This window comes from Triturus cristatus, chromosome 1_2, assembly GCF_964204655.1.
Source record: "Triturus cristatus chromosome 1_2, aTriCri1.1, whole genome shotgun sequence".
NCBI classification, from domain to species: Eukaryota; Metazoa; Chordata; class Amphibia; order Caudata; family Salamandridae; genus Triturus; species Triturus cristatus.
The window spans coordinates 984,703,458-984,731,167 of NC_140580.1; the positions used below are offsets into that span (position 1 = coordinate 984,703,458).

Consider the following 27,710-nt stretch of genomic DNA (forward strand, 5'->3'; position numbering starts at 1 on the left):
GGAGGGGTGCACTACGCGTATCGTCCTAAGTGAGAGAGAACTACTGTCCCTGTAACAAGTTTCATGCATGGAGCGCGGTGGTGGCAGCATACAGAGTTAAGTGAAATATAGATCTGGCTTCTTTACCTGGGAGTTGTGAATATGCACCTACTAGCCCGTTCATCTAAAATTATGCTGTTCACAATAAACACAGAATACCGAACACAAAATGTGTGCGTGTACATGTTTGCTAGAAGCATTAGTGTGCCATGCAGTGCTGTACATGTATGCTAGAAACAGTAGTGAGCCATGCAGGAGTGTTGTAGGATGAGGTTTCAATTTTGGAAGCCCACAGCCTGAGCTTGAGTACAAGATGGGGAGAGCTTGCTTTCCTTCACATAGCATATGTGGATTGCTGGGATCTCTTAAATGGAGGGGACGCGCCAGGCACTAGGGTGAAGAAAGAGGAGATAGGCTTTTCTTTGTAGTGCCAAGGCCCTTCCTGATACAATGGGTTGCAAAGGACTGGTATTGCAGCTGCCATTTGGTGGATGGTAGGATGTACAGGGTGAGGCCTACATGGAAAGGAGTCCTTTGAAGGGGCACATATCCTTATTGCTCTTCCTTATTTCTGGTAACCAAGATCATAAATAGCTGGGTGCAGACTCTTCTCTCCTCTTTGTATTTTTGTGGGGGGTACTTCCTCTGTAGACTGGTCTACAGAGCAGAGAATTCCTGCAGAAACAGGCCAGACCAGGGAGGTGGCCTGGGCAGGACACAAGAAAGGGATACCAACTCAACCCGGTTCCAAGAACAGACCTGGAATATACATCCTTCATCTTCAAAAGCATTAGAAAGATGGGAGCCCAAGACCCATTGTTGTTCGTTGGCTAGGCCTCTTCTACAGAAGAGGGGATGCTACGCTGTGAAGCTCACCTGGAGTCCAATCTGAAGGAAGAAATACTAACTGTTACAGGAAATAAAAGATCCTGCCTGTGAGCGAGGGAAGGAAGTGACAACCCTGTAGGAGGTATGAAACGTAGAAGAACTGCTGTAACTAACCCTAGTAAAGTGTCCATCTGACAGAGACCCATGAACCAAAAGCATTGAAAGAATCACTGTACTTCTGGGTCAGGCAGTGTGATACACATGACCAATCCCTGTCGGAGCCACCAGGCCCTTGAAACAGTGTGCCTGAGTGGTGGGCACGACTGAAACCCGACTAAAACTGGAATCAACACCTGCTGGTGGTCCATGTGCCCCATAAGTACACTGTGTACCCGTGACACTGTCAAGTGTGTCATTGGTTTGGGACCAGACCTGAAGAAAATGGACAGTGAGACTGTGGTCCGAACCTCCTGCTAGCCTGAACTTGGTGAATAACTGATCATGCTGGGGGTGAACTACAATATCAGAAGGGAGACGGAGAGCACAAGCTCCACCCACTAATTTTCCTGCGAGACCCAGAACCTTCTGCAAAGGAGTAACCCTGTACCATATGGGTGGTCCACTAGAGCCAGGGAGGGTCCGGTCAGCAGAGGCCCCTACAAGCATCAAGCACGGGAACTAGAGAATCTAGTATTCAACTATAATTGCTTGTGTAGTGGTTGTCTATATTTATGTGTGTAACAAAGTACTTGTCTGTTCTACAAAGAGAAGCACTGGGCTGGACATTGATTTATTGTACTGTTGGAAGGGGGGAAGGGGGAGTGGTATTTATTCTTGAGACTGAGTAATCCCCACACTAACCTCCTTGAGAAGTCTGTGACTGCTCACCCTCACTATCACTGAAAAGTCAAGTGTAGTATTGGTTGTACTAGGCCCAGTTTTCAAAGCCACAGTAGGGCAGGCCCAGCACAGGTAAAATGCCTCAACCCCCATAGTTGTGGCCCAGTAACCTTCGCCTGCCCCTTGGCCTCTTGAATGGGGATAGATGGGTAGATTCAATCAGATAGATAGATTACATCAGATACATAAAAGAGATTAGATGTATTCACTTGGGCATTTTGTGCAACCTTCCTTCAACAAACCACATCTTAAAAACAATGTCATAAAAAAATAAAAAAGAAAATCACATTGCCCAGAGTATGACTGATATAGGTGGTACTGGATGCTACTACCCCCATAAAGAGGACTGCCAGTGTTCAGCTGTCTGTCTTTCTGGGCCATTGACAGGCAGCTTACATTAAGTGTCCTATGCTTCCAGTGTCTGAGTAGAAGACAATCTGACCGACAGAAGGCTGCTTGGCTAGCTCCAACTTACTTTGGTTCTGTCTGAAGGCAAAATGCACAGCTTAGATTTAGTTAACCTCCCTCCACTTACCCTCAACATTCATTCACAGACCTAGCTGAGTCCCTACATTTTTGAGAGGGGATTACAGGCTACCCTAGAGGAGTATCCCATCTTTCCTAACAGTGTTAAAACCATAATTCACAGGAGAAGCTGCATATTGGTCTGCACATTTCAAAGCACAACAAAAACCCACAGATAAGTATTTTTTTCTCTTTCACAATTTTATTCAATAAAAGCAATGCAAGAAAGGAATCCTTTTGCGAGCTCCTGATGGAACACTGTGGACATTTCTGCAGTCCAAACGGTTTCTACACAGCAGAGTTGCAACTTTAGTTACTCTCGAACCTGCTTGGACTTTTTCGTATAGAGATATCCGGTATTACCTGGTTTCCTAAAAAAGAAACAGAAAACGAAGGTTAGTGAACACATCCAACCTGTCCCTCTCGCGTGTTTGATACTTCATCCTCCAACACCTGTCCATTAGCTGCATTCGATCGCTCTTAAAAACTCATAATTTTAAAGGATGCAGCAAGCAGATTTAAAAGCTGTATGTTGGAGATTAGCAATTGGATGTCCAACAATTGTTTAAATCTAACTGCTCTAGCTGGGCAACAATTCATCTGTCTGGTCTACAACTTGGTTGCTACACGAGCTAGGAAATCTACATACTGCAGTCTCCAAAGCAAAAAACCCAGGCATCACCTTTGATAAAAATTTAACATTTGATAAGCAAATCTATCTTATGGCCTCTTCATCTTTCTTTGCCCTTAAAATCCTTAGGAAGATTTTCCCCCTCATTTCGCAAGATATGCAGAAGCTGGCAGTCACAGCGTTAGTGCTCTCAAAATTGGATTACTGCAATGCATTATATATTACCCTTCAGCAGAGACTTACAAATAAACTACAAGTCCTGCAAAATGCTGCGGCACGTGGGCTACTCAGGATACCAAAGCATCACTCAGGCTCTCAAGCTCTGGCTCAGCTCCATTGGCTACCCATTAGGAACGCACTGGTTTTAAATCACTTTGCATTGCTTTTAAAGCCTTGAATGGCCTAGGTCAAGATTATTTTATACAGAAATTCAACTGGTACCGCCTGTCTTGAAACATCCGAAACCGGTCCTAGGATGCTTGTTTCCAGTCCAGGGAGGACCTGGCTTGGCAGTTCGGGCTGGACTGTTCCCATGAGCCACAGGGTCAAGACTGATTTGCATATGGCTGGGTCCAAACTGGAATGGCATGGTGAGCAATAAAATGATGGATTTAGTCCCAGATCTCTGTACCGGGGTGAATGTATGACATTGTTCTGCATTCTGTCCATCAACTGTTGTTTTTGCATTTGTCACCCAGAGTGGGACGGGTATGCCCAGATGTGGGTCCCGTGCTCTCCATGCCACTGGGATCAAGCTATCCTGGCTGAAGAGGGGTGAAACTCCGAAACCGGACCTAGAATGCTTATTTCCAGTCCAGGGAGGACTTGGCTTGGCAGTTCAGGCTGGACTGTTCCCAGCACAGGGTCAAGATTGATTTGCATATGGCTGGGTCCAAACTGGAATGGCATGGTGAGCAAAAAAGCGATGGATTTAGGCCCAGATCTCTGTACTGGGGTGAATGTATGACATTGTTCTGCATTCTGTCCATCAATTGTTTTTGCATTTGTCTTGAACCCTTTGGTCTTCTTTGGCCTAGAATGTGATTATTCCCAACGCTAAGAGAGCTTCTTGAGAGGCAGAAGTTTCATTCACTGTACAGCCAAAAGATAGAACTTCCTCCCTTTCCACTTGAAGAATAGTGCGAGCCTTCTCACTTTCAGGAAAGCCTTGAAGTCATGGTTTTTTAATCAATAGTTCTTCCTTAGCTTCCCTTCTAGGATTTCTTTTCACTATTTCCATAACCCTGTTTTTCTCTACTCCTGTTGAAGGTAATGCCTAGACACCTTCGGGCAGTAGCAAGCTATATAAAAATATTAATGGCCGCCGCACAGGGCTAAGGTGATGCAATGATAAGCATATTTGGAGGACTTTGGGATACATTAGGATACTCTGTAGAATTCACTCTCCCAAGCCCCATATATGCCTCTTAAGTTCAAATAGCTTCTTATATATTATGAAGTATTTATGTAAACAATATTCCTCTTAAAACGTCTTGGATAGCAATGTAAGACAATGTGACAGTAGACATCACCAAGCTGAACTGTGCATTAAGAATGTTCTATCTTACACCCTACCAGTCAAGGCCGGCACCCATCGGGCTGGGGGGGGGCAGGAGGGTGAGGGTTAAGGAGAATGAAAATAATAAAATTTAAAAAACGTACCCTACCTCCACGTCTCTCCTCCTCATCCCACTGCACCGCCGGAACAGAACATGAAGCACGCCCAGGATCCCTATTCGTTGCTCAGCCAGGGAATGGGAGCCTGAGCTTGTTCTCCACCAAGGTTGTAATGCAGCATGGGTGGAGAACATGCTAAGTGAGTATGAATGTTTGCCCCAGACGACCGGCCAAACAGTCATGAGCACTTGCAAAGTGTGCCCACCACTCCCCCTAATCCTGTGTCAGAGTAGCCCCACCCCACCCTGCTAAGCTGCCGCAGCAGGAAAAGATAAAATGATAATAACCTTGAGTTAATATCATTTTATGTTTCCTTTATTTCGCTGCTGCACAGCAGTGGGGCGACGCCCCTCCACCTTAGCGGAGGAGCCACTACTGCACCGTACTTCCAAAAAAAAATAAATGAAAGGCTGCCTAAGTTATGATCAAGTCTGCATTACTGGGCATTACCTAGTGTGAGTATGCTAAACAATAACACACAGTGCTATGTTGACATTCTGGCTAGGTCTACATTAGAAAGATAAACTGAATAGGAGAAATGAAAACTACTTGCAAGCATGAATGACCATTTCATTTTGTGACTCGCAAATTGCAATGTTTAGCTACTCACAATTTGCGAGTCGCAAAATGAAATTTGCAACAGTGTCTCTGACACCGTTTGCAATTCCTAAATGGGTCACAAGCGACCTGCCTCATTAAGATTCATGAGGAAGGTCGCAATGTGCGACACATTGGGAATGGCCAGCACTCACAGGGATGGTGGCTTGCTGGAGTCAGCAGCCCATCATGTCTGTGACTTCTTTTTAAATAAAGCATTTTTTTAAACTGCAGCACGTTTTCCTTAAAGGAAAATGGGATACTTTTGAAGAAAAAAAAAATGAAACATTTCTGTTTCATTTTTTGTTTCAAATCTATTTATTAAAGCTTAACAGAGAATAACATACATTTCGGGACAATGCGCCCTCATCAACAAAGCACAAAAGAAAACCACCATCACTCAAAGTGAGTGTCAAGACATTACAGGTAGAGGAGGAGCAGTAGTATAAGCCTCGGGAGACATTACCTTTTCTCTTTCACCCATATCACGGAAGAGAGGGAAGTTATCCTAAGCAAGGAACCAGACAGCATGCCATTGTACCTCCTTGAGGGTACAGGCTAGTCTCTCCCTCCCAGTCTCTTGTAGCAGGCGTATCCAATTGGAGGCAGTTAACATCATGAAAGAATTGCAAAGGTTTGTCCGAAGCAACAGTACTAATTAATGCGTATAATACAACATAATACATAACCTGCTCTCCTGGGTCATATGGTACACAACTTGACATTCCAACTTGAGCAATTGCTTGGGCCCATCTCCCATGTTAAACAAGGAAACAGGGAAAGAGGAAATGAGAGAGATGGAAAAAAGAAAAGAAAGAAGGGGAAGAAGAGGGGAGGAAATAGCGGCCAGATACATACCCTTGTGAGAGAACATGAAGAGGCATCCTAACAGTGCCTTATAGCTGGGATGGGTTAGGGGATCTAGAATAGAGGAATAGGGGAGTCTTCTCCTACGGGGGCAATGATTCAGAGGTGTCTTGTCGGCGACCCCTTACATAAGGGTGCAAGGCGTCGTCAAACAGTTGCAAGGCTCGAAGTCTAGGAGGGACAATCTGGAGTGCTCCATCTTAGAGAAGTGGTGTATGAGTGGTTGCCAAACGCGTGTGAACTTAGCATCTGCGTGTTTGAGACGTGCAGTAAGCAATTCAAGGGCTAAAACCTGCCATAGGCAGAGGAACCAAGTGGCTACCGGAGGAGGGTGTGGTTTCTTCCAAAACAACGCTATGAAATGTCTGGCTGCTCCTGCATCTGTAGTATTAAACGCCAGTCTGAGTATTTCATGGTCGTTAAAGTCGGGACCGAATGCCTAGCAGTGTAATCATTGGGGAAGCGGGTATAGGGAACCCCACCACATCTTTTATATGGCAGAGGATCTCCTTCCAGAACATTTCCATTTTCGGACAGGACCACCAGATGTGGAGAAAGTCCCCTCTGGCAGCCTGACATCTGCAGCAAGCCGGAGGGAAATTTTGCAGCATCTGATGCAGGCGAACCGGGATAAAGTACCAGCGCGACATGAGCTTGTAAGCGGATTCGCGTTGCACAGTGCAAATGTTGGTATTTCCTGCCATAACCGTGCCCAGCTCTCAGGGTCTATGTCCTCTCTCAAGTCCAAGTGCCCTTGCTTTTGATAAGTATGGCGAGGGGTTGGTGTGAGTGTTGCAAGACAGAATAGGTGCGTGAAATCAGTCCCCGCAACAGATCGAACCGGTGCACTAGAGTTTCAAACGGCGTGAGCTTTCTAGTAGCTCCTTGAGTATATGTTGGCGCTAGCAACCAATGGCATAGCTGTTAATACTGCATCCGAGCACCCTCTGTAAGGTGAAAGGATCGTTTGCATTGATCAAACAAGAGAAATTTGTCCTCTTGAAACATGACTTGAATAACATGGCATTCACCGTCAGACCATCCGCTAAATGCCCGTGATTGCAATGCGGGCGGAAACATGGGGGTTTTAGAAGGGAACGTAGTCAGGCCACGAAAGACCGCCAATTTATCCCATATCTCCAGCACTGTTTTAGTGGGGGTAGCAATATATGCACTGCGGGGTCGAGCTCTGCGAGAGAGCCGAGCCAAGTCCCACAGGGGCCTGCAAGAGACTGCCCAATCCATGTGAAACCAATGTTTCTCGCTCTTGCGAACCGCCCATTCTGAGCTGTTTCATTTTTTATGAGTAGGCAGTGGTCCGTGAAACCACTGCCTGCTCTTAAAAACGTTTTCAATACCAGTCACAAAGGGGAAGGGGTCCCCCTTTCTGTTTGTTACTGGCTTACCAATTACTTGAAGTAAGTGGTAAACAGTGTTTCTTTTGCGACCTCATTCCGGTCACAAAACAATTGTACATGGACTTGAGACTCGCTAATAGGTAGGGGCTTGCTAATGCGTCCCTTCAGTGACTCGCAAACCCTATTTTTTTGAGTCATTATAAGGTTACTGACTTTCAAAATAGGATTGATATATCCTACAGCCCTTTTTAGCGGTCACAAACGGTCCAAATCTCAATTTGTGATGGCTAAAAACGGTCCTACATGTAGCCCATGGTCTCTTATCCTATCCAAGGCATTCTCTTCTGTGTACACATGCTACAAGTAAAGGGCAAATTTACGATTTTTTGAAGCAATGCAGAGCAGCAACCAAAATTGCTCCACTGTGTTACATGAAGGGAAGGAATGAGTATAGTGTCACATTCACCAAGATATGGCACTGTTACAGTCATCGCCTGCACTGGCGCACTTTCTTGCTGCCTACCACTTTTGCATCATACTGTTTAGCATAGGTTTTATACTGGAAGGGAGTCCTTCCAGTTCAAAATACTATGCTCAGACATAGTTTAAAGCTTTTCTCAATTTTCAAATGTGCTCTACAGTATACTACACATGCAAAGTTAGACAAGTTTTGAAAAAAGAAAACTTCAACTTTGCACCTGCCTCAAGGTGGTGAGTGCTCTGCTACAAAGCGCTACCTACAAATGTTAGTAGACAGAACTTTGCACTAAAAACCATGGGTGGTTGTATGGTAATGATCACCTGCCATGTAAGTGACATACCCTTGATGCAAATTAGTGCAAAATGCTACTATGTGTTACTTCAGGTCTAGTTTCTAGTGCAAATGCATCTCATATTAACACTTTGACACAGTTTTCATGACTTTGTACCATAATAAGAGTTGACACCAATGTGGCCAATGCACCTCAATCCCAGCACAGGTTCCTCCATGGGAGCGGAGGAGCTAAATCACCCAACACTACTGGGCAGAAAGCGCCATAATGAAATGGTAATAAAATGATTGTATTACCATTTTATTTTTGACTCTTTCTGCCAGCAAACGGAGTGCGAGGACAGGTCCAGTGCGTCACTGCTGCCAATGATTGGCAGCAGTGAGGAGTGGCCACTTAAGTTTACATTGTGCATGTTGGTTTGATCGGCTACCTTGCTACGGTCAGACTGAAATGCACAATTCAAACCTCTCCAACCCGGCTGACTTGGACAGCTGGGTTGGAGAGCAACACAGGCCTACAGTGCCTTTTGGAGCATGAAGCCAGCCCGCTCCAACCAATCAAGATGCTTTAGAACAGCATCTTGATTGGATGAGAGAGTTGGCTGTAGGCTTCGCGCTTGGAGGACGTGCTGCAGAACAACAAGGCCATTCTGCAGAACATTGGGAGGTAGTGTAAGGTAAGTGATTTTTTTTTTGTTAATGTGTATATTATTGTGTATGTGTTATATGTATATATGTGTATATGTTATGTGTCTATTTTTTGCGCCTCCAAATGTCATTTGGCCCGAATCGCCACTGCGCAATACTGACTTTCTCTTCATGACCATGTGCTCCAATCACTCTGATTCACTCTTCAGAACCATGATGTACAACTGATATAGTGTTTTTGTATGTCCACATTTGATTCATAATTTTGTGGTTCTATAAAATCAATGCCCTATTCTTGGGCAGCCCAGTCCACCCAGGTGGAAGGTATAGTCTGTGTGGCTTCATGCCTGCTTTTGACAATGCCATGGAGTCATAAGTTGGTACTTAGTTCAGATAAGGTATTGTGACTGGAAGGGACAATCAACTCACATGTGCCGACACAAAGCTCACCCGCAGAGGATTCCCAAGTCAACACCTGGGGGGGTTCCTATGATTCTCAGAAATAGCTCAAAGGGAAGCCATGGAGTAAGCTTTTTCTGAGATCCTCAGTGCAAGACCAAGCAACAGGAGTCTGGTTGTGGTGCTAAAATAATCCACCCTGAACACTCACCATACCGAATGCAGTGAAAACTTGACATTGTTACTTTAGTTACCTCTCAAAGTTTATTGTGTAATTATTGTGCATTGGACAAGGACATTGAACAGCACGCCGCATTCCAATGGATTAATCAGATCTGAATCCGTGGCCTAAAACCGACCTCGTATTGGATCACTGCAGTAACATGCGCCCTTTGAGCAGTCTAGACTACTCCAAAGTTGGAAACTTGAAAACTCCATCTTTGTTCAATTGCCAAGACAGCCTGGAAAAAAGATACCTGGGGGCAGAGTGTGTCTGAGAAATTCAGTACACAACTGTAGTTTCAATGCCCAGAAGCAATAGGGCTTGTGAGCCAGTCATCAAATAGAGAGTGTGAAGCTAGACAGTGAAGAATGTGAACTAATAGAGTGTGTCCTCCACTTTTAGAACCAGTCTAATAATGAATGGACCCTTCCAATGCTCCGCCAGCCGCAGTAAACATTAGCATCTTCATCAAACGTGCCTTTTTTCAAGATATCCATAGAATGGTGTATAACATTCTGAACCAGTAATGAGCGTGTTCAATCATGCATATTTCCCCGAATTCTGGCACCCAGTTAAACATAGAATCTGGTGGGGAGCTATCCCCACCTTCACCGGAAATCCCGCTCCACCCAATTTGGAATGAGGCCCTTAATGGATGATTCTTTTCCCACTGCTGCGCTACTTGTGGAGCAATACTTTTTTTTAGTAGCCTGGAACAGCATCCTTTACCTTCCTGCAGCCATCCGCAGATCCGTGCACATTGAGAGCTGCAACACTGTCCATGAGGGGACAGTGACATATATGCTTCTGAGAGCAGCATGTGTGTGTTCCAGCTGATAGCCTAATGCAAAAGTGGACATGTCAGCTAGACCTTGCCAAAAATTGGTAATGGATTTTCTTGGCCGGTTTGACATACTACAAAATCAGAGACAAACTGAATCTTATAGGTTATTACATTCAATAGGCTCAAATCAGGTTTGTCGGGGAGCTGGGACACATTTTTCAGGATTTGTTGCACAAGCGATTTTTTTCCACATTAGTTTATGGGAACTGGCTTTAATTTTGTGAAAAGAATGTTAGATGTGCAGTGGGTTGTTAAGACTGTACCATATCGGAGGTTTTTCAGTCACTGGTCAGGGCTTACAGAACGACATCTAACTTCATGAATGGACTCATGTTCTCTGGTTACTAAGTGGCAGGAAGGTCTGTATCATTTTATGTCCAAGATGGAAGGAGAGTTAAGTATGATCTTGTGAAGGAATACACATTCATTGTGGATATTCTCCCTGGAACACCCAATTCTTTACATCTAGATATAACTTGCAACTAGGGAAGCTCTGCATATATTGCATAACTTCAGCCTTTGCAGATGACACCTCTGCATGTGGAAGCTTTGACTTTCTCTCTCACACTTGAGCGTGGGAGGCTTTGTGAAGCAGGCGCAAAGAGCTCAGTTGAGCTCAGGATCAATTTACCACAGGTAAACAGGAGTGAGGGACAGGGTCATATAAGGGCACCACCTTAAAAAATAATGGACAATTTCTAAATGCATAAAGGAACATTTCAAATAACTAAATGTATGTAAAAGCATAATTCCTGACTTTAGGAGTTAGGAGTTCTAGGAAAGACCACAATGACAAAGCTTCCCAGGGTAGAAATTGATCCTCCTTCTCCAACCAATGGGTACAATTTGAGAGGTCCTACCTTGGAATCCCAAGCATTGGCTACACATAGGATTGTACCCACCTCTTTATGCATCTGTCATGCATTTATCTGTGAAAGAAAAACAGCAAATATGAATTGTCAGTATGCTTGCTAAATACTGTCTGTTTCCATAAAAAGGCATGTATGCATTCAATGTTTTAATGTTTTTCTCAAGGCCTAGTAGAAAAAACAGGGTTCTTAAGTGAAGAATCCATGTATACTGCTTTCAGCTTCTTTGGAGCATTAGCAGTCACCAGTTTAAGGGAGCATCTAGTAAATGATGTATCAACCAGACTCATATCCCAAAGAAACGTCATCAATCATCAAAGGGATACTCTGGAATCATTATGGTTATGTATGGATTATAGAAGAAGTCATCTTTAAGAACACAGCCATGATGCTCTCTAGGCCATAAGGCACATGCTCTTAAGCGATGAGCTCCACCGGCTTCCTTGGTTCTCAGAAACATGAAGAAGGCAGGAGAATCAAGGTGGCACACACTTTGTTCGTTTATTCATTAACGTTGTGTGGTTAATAAAAACCATTAAAAATTCAAAACGTTTTTTTAAAAAGTGATAAATATTTAGTCAGATGTGGTGGCCTTAATGCAGAAGCTCTAACAATTTAATGAGTCACGCAGACATGGACTAGATAGTTGGACTAAAAGCGATCTATAAGAACATAAATTAAAATCAGTTACAAACCATAACACAAAATGCTCTATTTGAAATGTCAGACTGTGTGTATGTCGATGAAAACTAGTAAAATCCATGTTACAAATATGGAATCATAATAAACACCAAGCACAGTACAATCAATTGTGCCGGAATACAATATGACTGGGGGCATTATCAATAAACTCATTTAGGCATCTTATTCATTCATACGTGCATGCTGTGGCTCATTCATTACATCTTCTAATTCATTTGCTGATGATCAGTGTGTTGTGGGAATCAGTTAATCACGATTCTCAGCCTAGAGCTCTATACATAAAGGAATGTGAGGGTGGTTCTACGGGTGGCGGCTGCACCATTTTTGTTGTTGTTGTAAATATTGGAACTGGGTGGTGTAGTAGCTGGGGGTGATGAGGGATAATCACAGACACTAGGTATTTCTGGCATTTTTTGCATAATAGGGGATGGGAGGGTGACAGAACGGTAGGTATTTTTTTTTTTTTAACTAAGTGGAGGCGTGGTACCCTCACCGGGATAAAAACATACCTGCCCACCCACCCCAGGATAGCCGGACTCCAAGTTTTTCCCAATATTTGCATGGAAAGGTTATGGCCAGAGAGTGATAGGGTGAGTGGTAGGAGACCAGATATATATCAATTTTAAAGTAATGCTAGGTGAAGGAGGCCTCAGACAGTGAAGTCACTATAGAATCAGAGGTAAGTTGTTATTTTCTTTGGGGTGACATAGACAATGGCTGTCCATTTTTCTATGCCGCATCACTGGTCTCTTTGCGTCAAACTAATTTACACACAATGGTATAAGGTCCTTCTGCTGGATTAGCCATGACCTAGAAGACTCCTGAATCTCAGACATGTGTTTTTAGTGGAAAATCTGAACAGCACATTGGCATGTGTTAGTAGGCGCTGCTACTTACAAGTCTATATTTGGCATTCACAATGTTACTGCAAATGTCTTGAAATGCTGGACATCCCCAAACAATGAGGACACGATCAGAGCAGAATAAATAGAGCTCTTGCAATGGCTTTTACAGGCATCAAAACATTTCCATGTAAGAGGGATAACATAACGGCTGGGAAGGCAGGGGTTTACAAGTCTTTCCCAAAATTGAAGGATTACCATGAAAAAAAATTGATTAGAGAGTAAAAGTTTATTTTACAGGATCCCTCAAAGTGATTGACAAAGCACAATAATAGAGAATACATTGGATGACGCTTTCTGTTGCATTGAACGGTTAGCATGGAGAGGATGTGATCACCCGAAGGCCATATACATTTATAATCGTTTATGGGTCATATTCTTACCAGTTTGGGGCAGAGTAATGATACTGCTCTGGGGTAGTCCCTGGTCCAGGGAGAATCTTTCGAATTTCTCCAGCAGTTCAGGGCGAAGGGTCTTTGATCTTCCTACAATCAGAAATAGAAAAGCAAAATATTAATCATTTAGGTTAATTAAACCTCTACAACACATTCAGGTCAAGAAACATTCACACTGCAACAGAAATACACATTAACCAAAACCCCTGAAACTATCAAACATGCAACATGGCTTCAAGCCATATGATGGCTAAGCCTTTGCCAACTCAACTGCATGTCCATTCAAGCTATACCGACATATCTATATTCTCTCACCATTCTAAATATCATCCTTTCTAATGAAGATAACGTAACCCTACCACAAGCTCATGCACATAGAATGGTATCAAAGCGACGTAAAATGCAAAGACGTTTGGAAACATAACAATCTTCTGAATTTGAGTAATGCGCAACCATACTCCCCAACTGAATGAAAGAAACTGCAATGTCCCTCAACATACAAATCCAGACACATAATGGCCCATGCAGATTCACAACAGGATCTTGCAACCCACAATAAATGTAATCAGTTGCTAAACATCGCATTAGTTTACTTGGTCAGCCACCATTCAATATTACCCGCCTCTAAACAACACTCCAGACAAATAAATAGAAGTTCAGCTGACCACTTTGACTTTGATCACTGACAATGCCAGAACCGTAAAAGGCATTCAGATTCCCAGTATGTGGTGGTGTACAAATAGTTGGAATGCACTATACAATACACTTAACATAATGTAACATCACATTAGATTGGTTCCAACGGGGAAGCAGATAAATTGCAATCCTTCCTTAGGTACGCACCATAAAGGGTCACCATAGTGAAGAAGTCTGTCCCCTTGGCCTTGCGGCTGTACACCAACGCGTACTCGTCATAGTTGGTAGAAACTATGCGGATATCATGCTCGCTCCCCCAGCCTGCAAAGTGCATAAAGGAAATGAAAGAGAGTAAATGGAAATAGAAAAGTAAAACATGAAACTGAACAGCTGAAACCCACCGATGTATATGGTACCCAAATAGGGCAGTCATTTGGCAAACTGGATCTAGCCTACTCAGAGAAATGCCACTGAGAAAGAGTAACTGTACCACTGCTCAAACATGACTCTCTTATTTTAAAATTAAAAATAAGATTTTGCTAAGTATATCATATCTTGTGCTGCTAATGATCTTACCATATTGACAAACCAAGCATCTGAGGGTTAGCAGAAGACCCAGAGCCCCTTTTGGAGACTGAAGGGAAACAATTTGTGTTTTGGAAGAAGGTACAACACATTCCTGTGAAGGGCAGGGACTATCAACCTGCTCTAAGGTTTTAAAGTGCCATGTTCATATCCGCGTCTTGTGCTGGATAATTAAAAATATGAAATTATTATATCAGATATATATATATAACTGAAAAAAAACAAAGGTTGCAGGGACATCATAGTTAGACTCAGATTTCACTCGTACAAAACTAGTGAAATTCAGCAGTTAGAGTTAGTTAGCTAACTATAACTCGCGCCCCCGCAATGCATTGCTTATGACCTAACATATTACATCACTCATGACATGGTCAGTGACGCCACTCATGCTATCACTGATGACATCTCAAATGACATAACTGATGGCATCATCCAGTGACTGTGTGTTTTTAAAAAGTTTATGAGTGTTAATATCCACCAAGGCGTATTGGTGAATCATAGGGTGTAGTAGTGCGTGTAAGGATGATTCAGTGGGTGCGGTACTGACTGTATAAGTGAGTGATTATGTGTCTCAGTGAATGTATGGGTGAGTGACTAGTTGTGTGAATGTCTGTATCAGTGTGTCAGTTGGTGTCTAAGTGGCTGTATGGGTGTATGAGTGGGTACATGAGTGGATGTATGGGTGAGTGATTGGTTGTCTGAGTATCTGTATGAGTGCCTGTGTGGATGGGTGAGGGGGTGTGACTGCCTTATGGATGTGTGAGTGGGTGAATCAGTGGCTGTATAGGTTAGTGAGTGCATGTGTGAGGGGCTGTATGGGTGGCTGAGTATGTGTATGGCTTTGTTGGTGAGTGAGTGGATGTGTCAGTGGTATATTGGTGACTAACTGCATATGTGAAAGCCAGTATAGGAGAGTGTTGGAGTATGAGTGATTGTATTGGTTAGTGAGTGATCTTGAGAGTGGCTGTATGGGTGAGTGTGTGCTTGTGTCAGTGACTGTATAGGTGAATGAGCATGTGTTAGTATTTGTATGAGTCAGCGAGTGGGTGTTTGTGTAGCTGTATGGGTGAATAAGTGGCTGTGTGATTGACTCTATGGGTGAGGGAGAAGATTTGCTTAGCTCTATGGGTGACTGACAGTGTGTGAGTGGCTATATGAGTAGATATGTCAGTGGCTGTATTAGTGAGTGAGTGGGTCTATGAGTGGCTTATGGGTGAGTGAGTGGATGCGTGTGTAGATCTATGAATCAGTGAGTGGGTGTATAATTACTGGTATGGGTGTGTGAATGGGTTTGAGAATAGTAGTGTGGAAGTTGGAGTGGGTGCATGAAAGGTTATATGGGGGTGTGAGTCAGTGTGTCAGAGATTCTGTGGATGATGTCATAAGTGATGTAATTTGAGATGTCATAAGTGAAGACATTATTGATGTCACTTACCATGTGATGAGTGATGTAATATGTGGGGTCATAAGCAGTGCATTGCCGGGGCACGAGTTATAGTTATCTCTGTAACTATAACTCGTGAGTTTCACTGGTTTTGTACAAGTGAAATCTGAGCCCAACTATAACGCCCCTGTAACCTTTGTTTTTTTCCAGTGAATTTCTACTGTTTTTAAATGCTAATTCCTAACTATAACGTCCTTCTAACCTTTGCTTTTTTAAATTAATTTCTAAGGTTTTTTTAAATGCCAATTCCTAACTATAACGTGACTGTTACCTTTGGTTTTTTCAGCGCATTTCTTTGTTTTTTTAAGTATTACTTACGATTGCAGAGTGGTGGAAAAAGGGGGCTGGGCCTCCAATCAGCTCTAAGAAATCCCGCTGTGTAGGACTTACAGGAAGTACGAGGAGGGCTTCTTGGCCCCCTAGGTCCCTCAGGAGTAAAGTGCACTTCATCCCCCAAGCAGTAGTGTGCCAGGATGCACATTTGCAGAGTGGTGGAGAAAGGGGGCACGGCCTTTGAAGACCTCTCAGCAATCCCATTGTGTGGGATTTACTGGAGATAAAAGGAGGGGAAGTTAGCCTCCAAGGGCGTCCTTGGGGGACAAATACCCCTCCTGTTACCTTCAGTAAGTCCCACAGAGTAGGATTGCAGAAATTTTGTCAGAGGCCATGCCCTCTTTCTCCACCACTCTGCCAACGCGCCACCTGGGGCACTACTAGTAGGGGAATTAAGGCTCCTTGGCTATTAAGGGTCCTTGGGGTCCAACTACCCCTCCTTTTACCTCCAGTAAGTCCCACGCACTGGGTTTGCTGAGAGGTTTTCAGTGGCCACGCCCCCTTTCTCCACCACACTGCAAACGCGCCTCCTGGTGCACTGCTAGTTGGGGGATGAAGTACCCTTGCTCTTAAGGGTCCTTGGGGGCCAACGACCCCTCATGTTACCTCCATAAAGACCCACACAGCTGGATTGCTGAGAGTTTAACAGAGGCCCTGCCCCCTTTCTCCACCACTTTGCAAACACGCCTCCTGGTGTACTACTGGCTGGGGGAAGAAGTTCACTTTAGTCCTGAGACCCTCAGGAGCCAAGAGCACTTTATTTCCCAACCAGCAGAGCGCCAGGAGGTGCATTTACAGAGTGGTGGAGAAAGGGGGTGTGGCCTCAAAGACCTCTCATTCACTAATTCCATTGTGTGGGGCTTACTGGAGGTAACAAGAGGTCTTGTTGGACCCCAAGGACCCTCAGCAGCCAAGGGGACTTTATCCCTCAACCTGCAGTGCACCAGGACGTGCTTCTGCACAGTGGTGGAGAAAGAAGCAGGGCCTCCAGCAAGTTGCCGGGTGTTTTTTTTTTCTCTTCCTTTTCTTGTTTTAGGGAAGGGGGCTGCGCAGCCCCTTCTCCGGCCAATTTTGGCCCCAGGGACCCTATCCCCCACTGCCAGACCCTTTAAAAAATGTATTTTAAAAAGGAGGGAGGGGGGTGAGGCGGCCCCCTCCTGGGCTAATTTTGGCCCTTGGGACTCCATCTCCCAGAGCCTGTCCACAATACTGCGTACCCTGGTCCCACCCAAGGCACCCAGTCATTTTTGTTGGGGACCGCGGGGGAGCCTGAAGGGCCCTGTTGTCCCTGCAGGCTCCCTGCATCCTGCAGGTGCCGTCATTGCTTTTGGACTGAGGGAGTTGCTAAATACGCAGCTCCATCTGTCCAAAAGCAATTCTGTTCTGCTTCGAGGAAGCAGTAATGCTCTAGCCAAGACATAGCAAACTGCAATGTCCCAGGGGTGGGCACCCCTGGACACTGCAGGAGCCAGTCCTGGGGGGGTCCCCGGGGCCATTACTGGCTCCAGGAGGGAGGCTGCACCCCCCCCCCTCCTTTTACTTAGAAGGGCCACCCCGAGGAGGTGTTAGACCCATGGCCATAAAGGGCCGGGAGGAGGCTGTGCTGTACCCCCTCCCATTTTGGTATTTCAGCCCGGGGGATGTGGTGGTCCCTGTAGCCCCGAGGGTACTTGAGGCCCCCAATACAAATATCTAAGCCCCGGGGAGGTAGAGGTCCCTGGGCACAGGTGGGGTCTGTGAGGCCCCTTCAAATTCATTTTGGCCCCGGGGAGGTGGTGGTCCATGGAGAGTCTGTGAGGCCCCCCATTTCTTACAAAATGGCCCCAGGGAGGTGGTGGTCCCTGGGGCCCTGCGTGGCCCCCTATACTAAAATAAACCCCAGGGAGGTGGCAGTCTCTGGTGAATATAAATACTCTAGGAGGGGGGCCCCCATGTGCCCCCCGTCTATAATTATAAGTTGACCATGCCCTCGGGATTTGGACCACCCAGGGGCCTATTACAAACTAAGCACAGGAGCCCATGCTTCATTATTTCAAGAAAATTTAGTGCAGCCACAGATCCAGCACGACTCCCGCCGAAAATGTTATTAAAAAATTATTTTTGGGGTCTTGCCCGTGGGACCACTGCCACCCCCAAAAGGCCTAGGCCTAATGATCCACTGCGTCTCTACACAACTGGAGATTTCCTTAAATAAGTTCAAAACTGCTGAACTGATTTACCCCAATAACAAAAAGGCACTTTCCTGAACTAACATCTACCTTTCTGCCAAATCTGGTGTAATTCCATTCAGCAGTTCAGCTGTAGCCATGTCTAAAGGTCCTCCGGTAAAGCATGCTTTTAAGCACCCTCTGGTTCTCGGTCCCCGCTTGATGGATCACCCCAAAACTTTCAAGACAGTAATCACAGCCTGTGCCCCGGGAGCAAGCTCCACCGGTACCCAAGAAGTGGCTCCTCCCACACCTGGGCTATGGACTCCAGCTGTTTGTGGGCAGTGGTTTTCAGAGATCCACTCCTACTTATTAGTAGTAAGAGAGTTATCTGCCTGTGCTGTGGTTGCTTTGAGTATACCATCAGTAAGCTCCCTTTTTACCTGTAGAGTGGGGTCCTACTGCACCCAAGCATTTAGTGGCTTCAGTAACGAGACAGTAAGCATTTCCTCAACCTGGGAAGTTAGCCCTCATTATACCTGTTCAATACGTGTCCTTAAACCTCTGCTATAAAGAATGCTTCCCTTGTGCTTTGGTTGCAGGGTCCTCCTGCAATAAGACCCCTCTACATCTGAGGAGTGAGTCCATCCCAAACCTGGGCTAGAACATCTTCTTGTACATGGACGGTCAGTACCGGGGTCTGCACACATGACACCACTTCCGATTTAGGCAAGAGGCTTCCTCCATTCCAATCTTAGTTAATAGGGAAACTAAATTCACACGATTTTATTTCTTCACTTATTCCTCAAAGATGTTCCGAAATGTTGGAATGTATGGTCATGATGATATGGCCAGAACTGTCGTACTTTAATCTCTTTGACCGCGTAGGGGACAGGGCCCTACCCCTGTCTATCCTGGTATTGGCGAACCGCAAATGATTAATGCGGTATGTACGAGTGCTTTATATATCGTTCTAGCTATGAATGCACTGTGTACACGTTATTCTGCTTCACTACGCGGGTTCCATTTTGAGAGCGGTGGCCATCTTGTCATTGCCCTCACATAGGCTATAATGGAGCAGATACGGGCCTTACAGTACATGTGCTTTCCCGTGACTTCTCTGTGACCTGGGCAGCTGGCTCTGCTGCCCCAGGTCAAACTGGTCTCACGAGCTCCCCTTCCTCCGTCCACCTGTGATTAGCATCAGGGTTTGACCCATCATAAAACCCTTTCATTCTACACGAGCCTCCGGCTAATCTCTTTCACACCTGACTGTTCCTGCTTTATGACTTGTTTCCCAAAACAGGAGATGCTCATGTTTATTGGGGGGTCTATTGATATCCGATGTGGGATCTGAACCTTACTGTGTAAATCATTGTGGGCTGGCCGAACTGGAATGTGGGATAGTCATCATGACTCTGCCTTTTCTTTGTAATGTACACTTGTATATTGCCGTATCATAAAACCTAGGAATGTATGCTTGAGGCAGGGAAAAGTGTATTTAAGATGAAGTCCGTTTCTATGATTTTCAGCAGTCTCCTGAGAACATACACGCTGTTGTACTTCTAGGATACCTGTAATTGGTCTGCAGCCAATAAACGATCTTTGACTTCACCAAGAAGACTCTGTGTTTCTGTAGGTCTGGAATAGGGTGTGTGCCCCTGCACCGCTGGGTCTAAAATACCCAGTACTTCAGTTTGGCGCCCAACTCGGGACGATTTCAGCGGTACCAGTCCAAGCCAGAGGTTCGTGAGGAGCTTCGTGTGGAAATTCCGGAGGAAGGCCGCCACTTCATCGACCCCTGCATGTCGACGTGGTCCGAAAGTCTTTTCTGCGAGGTTCTCCGCGTCCCGACGGCTACGAAGGACTGCTGCCCTGATTAATCGACCTGTTTTGGACCCTTGACGAGTTTTGAGAGAGCGAAACAATCGAGAGAGTCTTCTGGTGACGCCATCGATCAGCAATATTCAGTTAAGTATAAGTGGAGCGTCTCCCATTTGTTTTGGTATCCCTCGGGATCGTTTGATTTGGTAATTTGGAGTTTGCAAACGCCAAAGCCAGAGGACTCGTGTATTCACGAGACTATCGTAATTGATAATCCTTTGACGTTTGGATCTAGACTAGTGAGCAAAGATGCCTGGTTCTAGAATATTTGGTAGAATATTTTGTTTGGGTTGTGGAAAAGATTTCCAGCTGGAGGAATCATGCCCGGTCCCTCCGGTTGGAACTCCAACTTATGAGCTCTATGTAAAACATGGCGTAGGCCCTATTGCATATAACGAAGTGTGGATCCACTACACCAGGAAAGACGGTGTTTTAAAATGGCCCCAAAATGGTAGTTTCGATACCGATATTTTAGATAATTTAGAAATTAAATTGTTCAAAAAGAAAGCCTAGCCGGCGATGTTTGACTCTTTCCGCTTATGGCGAAAAGAAGCCAAACAGAAGGAAATTAAGCTAGCAAAAAAGAATAAAAGGGAGAGAGGTATGACAGTAATGCAAGCAGCTGTACAATTTAAAGATAATGAGGAGGAGCAGATGAATGAGCAATTGCACAGGCAGCGTAAGTTAGGGATCGACAAATGTTATCCAGCCTTACCACACTCTAAGCAGAATGAGTTAGAAGAAAAGGAGAAAGATCCCCTGATGTCGCATTTGTTGAGTTCACCACCCCCGTATGCTCAAAATGTCCCGGCACCTCCCCAGCTTGTGAATATGCCACCTCCAGTTAATATACAGCAAGCCTTGCCGCTACCGCCGGCTGCTGCGCAGCCGGCTCTTGTCCATATAGCGCAGCCCTCTCAAGGGCTGCCAGTTGTGTTCCCGACTGCCCCCGCGCTTCCTGCGACTTTGCCTAATTCAGCAGCTGCCTCCCCTGACACTCTTCCTTCCACCATTCCAGTACCTGTTTCTGCATCCTCTTTTCTTCCCTCTGTTTTTCCCCCTGTTTTCGCTTCAGCTTCTCCTTCAGCGCGACAGCGCCTAGCTAATGTGGTTACTACGTTAATGTCGCCTCTTTTTGAGTCATCTGGTGCGACTCCTGGTTTACAGCGTAAGCAACTGCGTAGTCAATTGCCTAACTCTGATGAGAAAAAGGTAATAGATAGCATGGCGCGTAGATGGATTGTTTTCCCTTCACTGTATGATGTGGAATCAGTTGTCAACGTTTTCCATCAGTGGGATGCCCCAAAACAGAGATATGTGTTTGAGAAAATGTGCGAAATTCTCTGTGAAGAATTGGAGGATAGTGGTAAAGACCCGAGCCCGCAGGAGTTGTGTAGAGTGAGGTTTGACTTTTGAACTGGTATAATTGTGGATCGCGAGGTAGATAAAGCAGTTGCGGTTGTATTGTCCTTCAGGAATGATGATTGTCAACAGTCGTTGTTTGAACCTGATGTTTCTGTGGGAAAGAGGGTAAAAGCACGCCAATATCCGATGCGTGAGGTTCCCCCAGTTTGGAGACCCGCTGATGCAAATGCTAATCCACCTGTTGTAGCACATTTCCAGCGTATTTGGGTACATGTTCCATGGAAAAGATCTGAGGTGTTAGCACTTAAGCAGTCATTGCCTGATCCCCGTAAAAACCCTACTGGTTATTATAAGGAGTTGTCACAGACTGCAGAATCTTGTGTAATGAATCTGGCTGATGTAGATATGCTGTTTGGGAATGTGGTTCCACAGCCCTTGTGGGGATCCATACGTAATACGGATCATGCTGCAGAACTAGGAGACACATGGGCTAACATCATCGCCGCTGATGCTAGACAAACGGGTGGTGCGAAACCTGAGCCTTTAGTGGCAGAACTGCCTGGTAGAATCATCACGTATATGAAGACAATAATGCCCGCGATGCGCGTAAATTGGGACAAGTTATCTGCATGCAAGCAGAAGAAAGATGAGACAGTGTCAGACTTCTTTACTAGGTTTGAAGAAACGTTTGTTGACCACAGTGGGCAAGATATGAGTACTGAGGGTGGCCAACGGTTATTTGTGGATAAGTTTGTGCAGAATCTACTTCCTGACCTGTGTAAAAAGTTAAAAGATTCAGAAAGTTCTTGGGCTGTTTCCTCTTCAGCGCAAATACTGGCTACTGCACAGTATTATGAGAACAGAGATAAAGATGAAAAGGATAGAACAGAAAAGAAAACGAAGGAACTAAAGACGAAGGTCCTTTTGCAGCAGGCCTATCCGCCACGTGGAGGTCAGAATAATTATAGGCAACCCCAAGGTGTCTATCACCAACCCCAACAATTTCAGAACAGTCAGCAAATGAATGGGTATTATCAACCACGTGTCCCTGTAGGTCCCAACCAATGTTCATACTGTAAAGAGGAAGGTCATTTTAAATATAGTTGCCCTAAATTAATGCAGCGGAACGGTAATGCGTATGGCGCAAGAGGTAGGGGTGGTCAGCAAGCTCCTAGAGGCAGAGGGCGTGGAAATGCTCCCCAGAACGCGCGTCCTCTGCCGCCTCAAAATACCATCAATAGTTTTGACCAGCAAGCTAACGCGACTAGTAATACGGCTCAGTATTATAATAATGATTATTATGCAGAGGACGGTGATGCAGAAAGTAATGACTACTAGGATAGTCGTAGACAGAGAGAGGGAGTTGTTTCAGTGCCAGTGGATCAGAGTGGACCGTATGTTAAGGTAACTACAGCAAATGTAACGGAGCCCTTTCTGCTAGACACTGGTGCTGCAAAGAGTTCAATCATGCATTCAAAACTCCCTGGCGCACCTTTGTCTGGCGATATAAATGTTTCAGTAGGTTTTTCTGGCGCCCCGGTTAGGAACCCGATTTCTAGTCCCATGTCACTTTCTATTGGGCCTTGCGAGCTGAAAGCACCCCTGATTCTGACGACAGGTTGTGGTGAGAATTTGCTAGGATTAGATTTGTTGAAGAGATTGCTCGCTACACTGTATTGTTCTCCCTCAGGAGTACAACTTACATTAGGCAAGAAAGTGATTTCCCCAATGTACTTGTCTAAAAATGCAATGCCACCTGAATTGTCATCCCTTCCGGATGCCCTTTGGGCTACTGGTCCCAATGATGTGGGCCTCTTGGAGATACCGCCATACGTGGTGACTTTAAAGGCTAATGTCAGACTGCCACGTATTCCACAGTACAAGATTTCTAATGAAGGCCAGAAAGCATTTTTAGACATTGTCAGCGACTTGATTAATAAGGGTGTAATTGAAGAAACAAGAGGCAACGTTTGCAATAGTCCGATTTTACCTGTCTTAAAACGAACGGACCCTTCACAGCCACCTGTTTACAGATTTGTGATTGATCTTAGAGAGGTTAGTAAGATTGTTGTGCCACAGTTTCCGGTTGTCCCCGATATAACTGCCTTGTTAACGATGATTCCAGCCTCTGCTGCATGGTTCTCAGTGATCGATTTAAAGAATGCTTTCTTTAGCATCCCAATTGCAAAGGAGAGCAGAGATATTTTTGGTTTTAGTCTGGGAGGCCGAAGCTTCCGCTTCAAATGCGCTCCCCAGGGCTACTGTGAGAGTCCATCCATATACAGTCAGGCTTTGAAAGCGCAGCTTGATGCACTTGTTTTACCTAGTGGCGCTATTCTGATTCAATACGTGGACGATTTACTAATCGCCGCGGATACTGAAAACATCTGTAAAGAAGCCACATTGTCATTGTTACGTCATTTATCTGCTTTCCATCATAAAGTTTCTCTCTCTAAGCTGCAATATTGTCGACAAGAAGTGAGCTACTTAGGTCATCTCTTGTCGAAGGAGGGAAGGAAACTGACCCCAGAAAGAATTCAAGCCATTGCACAGTTGAGTGTGCCAAGAACACAGAGAGAAGTACGTGCTTTCTTGGGCATTACCTCATACTGTAGGCGTTGGATTCCTAATTTTTCCTTGTTGGCAAAACCTTTGTTAGCCTTAACATGCAAAAACACACCGGATCCTATCCCATGGTCTGAAGAGTGCCAGAAAAGTTTTGTGGAATTGCGCAATGCATTGTGCTCAGCTCCTGTGTTGGGTACTCCTGACTACAGCAAACCTTTTACGTTGTATGTTCACGAGAAAGATGGATGTGCGTTGTCAGTGTTAACACAGCCCTTTGGCGACAGACCGCGCCCATGCGCATATTTTTCATCCACCTTGGACCCTGTAGCGAGGGCATTGCCAAGCTGTCTGAGAGCGACAGCTGCTGCAGCGATGTCTATCCGACAATCTGCTGGTTTGGTAATGGACAACACATTGATTGTTATGGTTCCACATGCTGTAGACACATTATTAAATAGGACCAAGACACAACACTTGACTAGTGCGCGATTATCAGGCTATGAGCTTACACTGTTAGCAAATCACATACACATAAAGAGATGCAGTACGCTGAATCCAGCTACGTTATTGCCAATTCCAGCAGACTCAGATGAGATTGAGCAACATGACTGTCTGTTCAGAACAGAGGAAGAGACGAAAGGGAGAGTAGATCTAAAAGATACTCCCCTGACTGAGTGTGATGGCACTTTATGGGTGGATGGTTCGTGTTTCAAGCTCCCTAATGGTGATACGACTGCTGCATATGCTATCACGACTTTACACACGGTCGTGGAAACTGCACGAGTGCCACATAATTCGGCCCAAGCAGCAGAATTAATCGCCCTCACAAGAGCATGCGTATTGTCTGAAGGAATGAGAGTGAATATTTACACAGATAGCCAGTACGCCTTTGGCGTGGCTCATAATTTTGGGCGACTGTGGAAAGAGCGTGGGTTTCTGACGTCGCATGGAGCTAAAATTCAGAATGGCAAGTTGGTGAATGATCTCCTTGAGTCACTGACCCTACCGTTGCGAGTTGCGATCATGAAATGCAGTGCGCACAGGAAAATCACAGATGATGTTGGACGTGGGAATGCGTTTGCTGATGAGACCGCGAAAGAAACAGCACAGAACGTGAAGACTAGAATGTATGTTGCGGGCCCCGCAAGATGGGTTGATGATGTTGGAATGTGTGAGAACACAATAGACAGTGTGAAGTCGCTTCAAGCTGAGGCCACAGAGAAAGAGCTAAGCAAGTGGAGAGAAAGTATGGGTAAGTTGGATGAGAATGGTTGTTGGATTGATCTGACAGAACACAGGCGATGGTTGCTACCTGACGCATATGTGCTCCCAGTGGTTACTATGGCACATGGAATGGCACATATCAGTACGAAAGGAATTTGTAAGTTGTTGGCCCCAGTATGGCAGAATGCTGGAATTCCCAAGTGTGCAGAGAATGTGGTCAAGAATTGCATGGTATGCTTGAAATACAACCCTGGTAGGGGAACCCCAACTCCAGCTGGTCACTTTGCACCCCCATCATGCCCATTCGAAGTTTTGCAGCTGGACTTTATTCACATGGAAAGATGCAACAACCTGAAATATGTACTGGTGGTTGTTTGTGCTTTCTCAAAATGGATAGAGGCTTATCCTCTGAAAGATAACACCGCCCTATCCACAGCCAAAGCCCTTGTGAAAGAATTTTTCCCCAGGTTTGGAATGCCAAGAATGGTGTGGTGTGATAATGGAAGTGAGTTCGTGGGTAAAGTGATGAAGAATGTATGTGAAGGTTTAGGCATAAAGCAAAAGTTCCACGCTGCGAATCACCCCCAATCAGCTGGACTAGTAGAGCGCTACAATGGAGCCTTAAAGCTCAAGCTGGCCAAAATTCAGGCGAGCACCGGTCTTAAATGGCCTGATGCTCTGCCTTTAGCACTCCTGTCCACCAGAATGACCATACACTCACGAGTGGGACTTAGTCCTTACGAAGTGGTTTTTGGCCGCCCGGCCAACGTATGGGGTGTACCGAGGCCTACGAAATTTAGTGAGATTGAGCATCCAGTACTACTCGATTACCTGTATGATTTGACTGTTAAACTGCGTGTTTTGCACCAACAGGTACATGATACTCTTCCCCAAGCTTCTGAACCTCCTGGACACCCTATCAACCCTGGCTCGTGGGTCCTGGTCCGAAACTTCCAGCGCAAGAGCAACGACGAGCCTCGCTGGATCGGCCCTCACCTTGTGCTTTTATCAACGAGATCAGCGGTGCGAGTAAAAGGGAAGAAGCACTGGATCCATGGCACGCACTGCAAAGTAGTCCCCTTGCCTTTGCCATATGACCGGTGGGTCCAGGAGGGTATCGCCGACTCTGAGGCAGACATTGTACCTCATTTTGTACCATTCAGTAACGCACGCATAAGAGACACAGTTTCAGACCAAGAGAGTGACAATATTCTGCAAGAAGCTGTGCCACCATCAAATCGACTGGACACCACTGAGCCTGAACTTTTGTTCCAAGACCAAACAGCACCTGGCCGTCTCCGCTATAATTTGAGACCAAGGCCCATGGACAAATAAAGATTTCTTTACTATTCCCTTTTTGACATTTTTGGCTCTCCCATCTGAAGGACTTTCTTGATTTTTGTTTTTCGAACCACCATCCGGGTTCAGCCGCAGGGTCGCGGTGTTAAGACTTTGGGGTACAGGCCGAAGACGTTAGGTCAACGGTTCTGGTTGGTCTAGGGCGTTTCCCTGGACTGACAGGCGTACTCCTTAGCAGAAGAAACTCATCCGCCGCGAGCGGCCCGTTTAGAGGATGGAGTTTTTTAAGATGGAGAGACCCGTTGAAGACATAGACTCTAAATCAAGGATATGTAGAATTGTAAAAAGTAAATGTTTTGTATTTCTGTGCCTATTTACGCTGTGTAGTATGATAATGTTCATCGTAGGGTTTGTGTTTTTCTCTTCTCAAAAAGACCATTGCGCCCACTGTACAGCCTATGCCACTTTCTACTGCCTCCTCACACTCCTTTCACCCTCTGCCTGAACACGAACAAACCAGACGATCAGAATTTGTAAATAACTCGTTTATTCAGCTCTTGCACCAGCACCAACTAGTAATGAACACAACCAATTGCTGGGTGTGTGGGTTAATGCCACATACCATTAACAAGGGTATTCCCTATTTGGTGCTGCCCTTTAGTTACAATGGATCGTCATGGGCATTCCAGACCATGTTTCTCTATGCCCTAGATACGTACTCCCCTCGCCAACCGCGTTCCATCAGACCTATCACCAATAATAAAGCCTTAGTGAGAGGAATTGCCGATATGAGTAGGGATATTGATGCATACTCATCCATTCCCAAAGAAGAATTGAGACCTTATGTAGGATGGAACGCGACGGGGTATAGTATTAGTCTGGGTGAAAGACAGCGAAAAATCTCATCTCCAATCTGGGTCGTACCCCACATAGGTCGGTTCTGCTTACAGGGTAATGGTCAGAATCCTAGAGCTCAACTGGGAAGAAGTGACTGTACTGAAACGTACACCTTCCCGTCACAGTTTTCCCCTGCATTTTTGGCTGCCAAG

General features: G+C 45.2%; 1 protein-coding gene across 1 annotated transcript in view; it reads right to left on the bottom strand.

Annotated features, from left to right (window-relative positions):
- Positions 1-2,474: 2,474 nt before the first annotated feature.
- The window catches only part of LOC146868525 (lipocalin-like), a 66,428-nt gene continuing 41,192 nt past the window's right edge, over positions 2,475-27,710 (bottom strand). Inside the window, exons 4-7 of the mRNA XM_085610870.1 lie at positions 14,020-14,133; positions 13,165-13,266; positions 11,211-11,237; positions 2,475-2,663 (exon numbers count right to left, since the gene is read on the bottom strand). Of these exons, the coding sequence (XP_085466996.1) occupies positions 11,215-11,237; positions 13,165-13,266; positions 14,020-14,133 (239 nt within the window). The 3' untranslated portion in view covers positions 2,475-2,663; positions 11,211-11,214. The remainder of the gene's footprint in view (positions 2,664-11,210; positions 11,238-13,164; positions 13,267-14,019; positions 14,134-27,710) is intronic.